Source organism: Periplaneta americana, chromosome 7 (genome assembly GCF_040183065.1).
Source record: "Periplaneta americana isolate PAMFEO1 chromosome 7, P.americana_PAMFEO1_priV1, whole genome shotgun sequence".
Classification (NCBI taxonomy): domain Eukaryota; kingdom Metazoa; phylum Arthropoda; class Insecta; order Blattodea; family Blattidae; genus Periplaneta; species Periplaneta americana.
The window spans coordinates 177,504,881-177,506,567 of NC_091123.1; the positions used below are offsets into that span (position 1 = coordinate 177,504,881).

Genomic DNA, 1,687 nt, shown 5'->3' on the forward strand with positions numbered 1-1,687 from the left:
TTTAATGCCTAGTGCCAGAGATAAGGATAATAATAATAAACATTAACAATAATGACATTATTATTGTCTGAAAATCAAGATGAAAAACAGATTTATGCTACGATTTCTACAGGAAATAGCAGGAATAGGAAAGCAAATTAAGTGCAAGTGCAGTTTTCGGAATTAGGTACTGTACCAGTACCAGTACCAGTGTCCGGGGTTCGATCCCAGGTGGTGACAGGATTTTTTCTCGTTGCCAAACTTTCAGAACGGCCCCAAGGTTCACTCAGCCTTCTATAAAATTGAGTACCAGGTCTTTCCCGGGGGTAAAAGGTGGTCAGAGCGTGGTGCCGACCACACCACCTCATTCTAGTGCCGAGGTCATGCAAAGCATGGGGCTCTACCTCCATGCCCTCCAAGTGCCTTCATGGCATGTTACGGGGATACCTTTACTTTTTTACCAGTACGAGTATTACATGAGTTGCGAAATCATAGGTACCGGTACTGGTACATGAAGAAAGTCTGTCTGTATCCACTAGAGAATGTGACCAAATGAATGAAAACGCAGACTCCATATTTTTAAAAAGAACTTTCCGCTCTCAAGCACATTGAAAAAGTCTATTTCGGTTAAAAATTTTAAATCGTTTTCCGCATCACACTTTTCTTTATACTCCATAATGAGAAACTAAAATTATGAGCCTAAGTGACACAATGACTCTGAGAATAGTAGTAGCCTATATTTTATTCACGCTAAAACGTATTAAAATATTTTTAAAGGGCATAACAAAAGGAACTCCTCAGTTTACTGTTCACACAATTTTACATTTTCTAATTGGAATCAATAATTTCAATTATGCCTACAGGTAATGGATGATAAAAAAAAATTGGCCTACAAAGGCCAAAAAGCGGGATTTTCAATATGAGTGGAGTTCAATGGCATTTTCAGTATTATTATTATTATTATTATTATTATTATTATTATTATTATTATTATTATTATGGATTTGCCGAATATTTCCGTTCATTTCAACGATTTCAATTCTTCGTGACAAGATACCTTCTAAATAAATGAATGTAATATTCCATAACACATTCAATGTTTGATAATTTCTTTCGTGGGGGGGGGGGGTGCACTTCTGATTGTATATGAATAAATTATCAGCTTGTAATACGGTACGTTACAGATGATGACTAATCATTTTAAATCTAACTTGAAGTTACAGGTTCAGTAATTAGGAGTTACAGCAACATTGCAATTGTTTTCATTTATTGGTACCCATATTTTAATAACTACTCAGGATTATTTTGGGCTTCATTGACAATGGCAATAACATATTCAGATTCAATATTGCTTTCGCTTCGTTATAAAAAAAAATAGTCAAGTAATTAAATATTAAATTGCTTCGCACTCTAGGAAGCCGTGAGATATATCAGGCTGGCCAATATACGTGAGTAAATTTTCTGCTTGAGGTCATGAAAAGGCAAATTAATTGTTTTTTCTAAAGTACTTAATAAGACATGAAATCAATAATATTTATCTTTACTTAACCTGTATTCAATGCTGGTATATTCTGTGGTGTGAAACGAACTTGAGTTGCTTTATTTAAATACATATTAGTGACAAATAGACAACTTAAAACAGAACACAAAATCAACCTGGAACAAGTGTAAGATAACAGTTGCACGTGTGGCGCACGTGCATGAAAAA

The 1,687-nt window shown here is 34.6% G+C and overlaps 1 protein-coding gene across 2 annotated transcripts in view; it reads right to left on the reverse strand.

The window, feature by feature from the left end:
• The window catches only part of LOC138703792 (alanine--glyoxylate aminotransferase 2, mitochondrial), a 54,859-nt gene that overhangs the window by 22,270 nt on the left and 30,902 nt on the right, over positions 1–1,687 (reverse strand). The window contains exon 1 of one of the 2 annotated variants that reach the window (XM_069831977.1): positions 1,529–1,657. The exons of the other annotated variant lie outside the window; for it this stretch is intronic. Coding sequence (XP_069688078.1) covers positions 1,529–1,592 — 64 coding nt within the window. The 5' untranslated portion in view covers positions 1,593–1,657. Of the gene's footprint in view, positions 1–1,528; positions 1,658–1,687 lie in introns of those variants that run through there. 2 annotated transcript variants of the gene reach the window in all.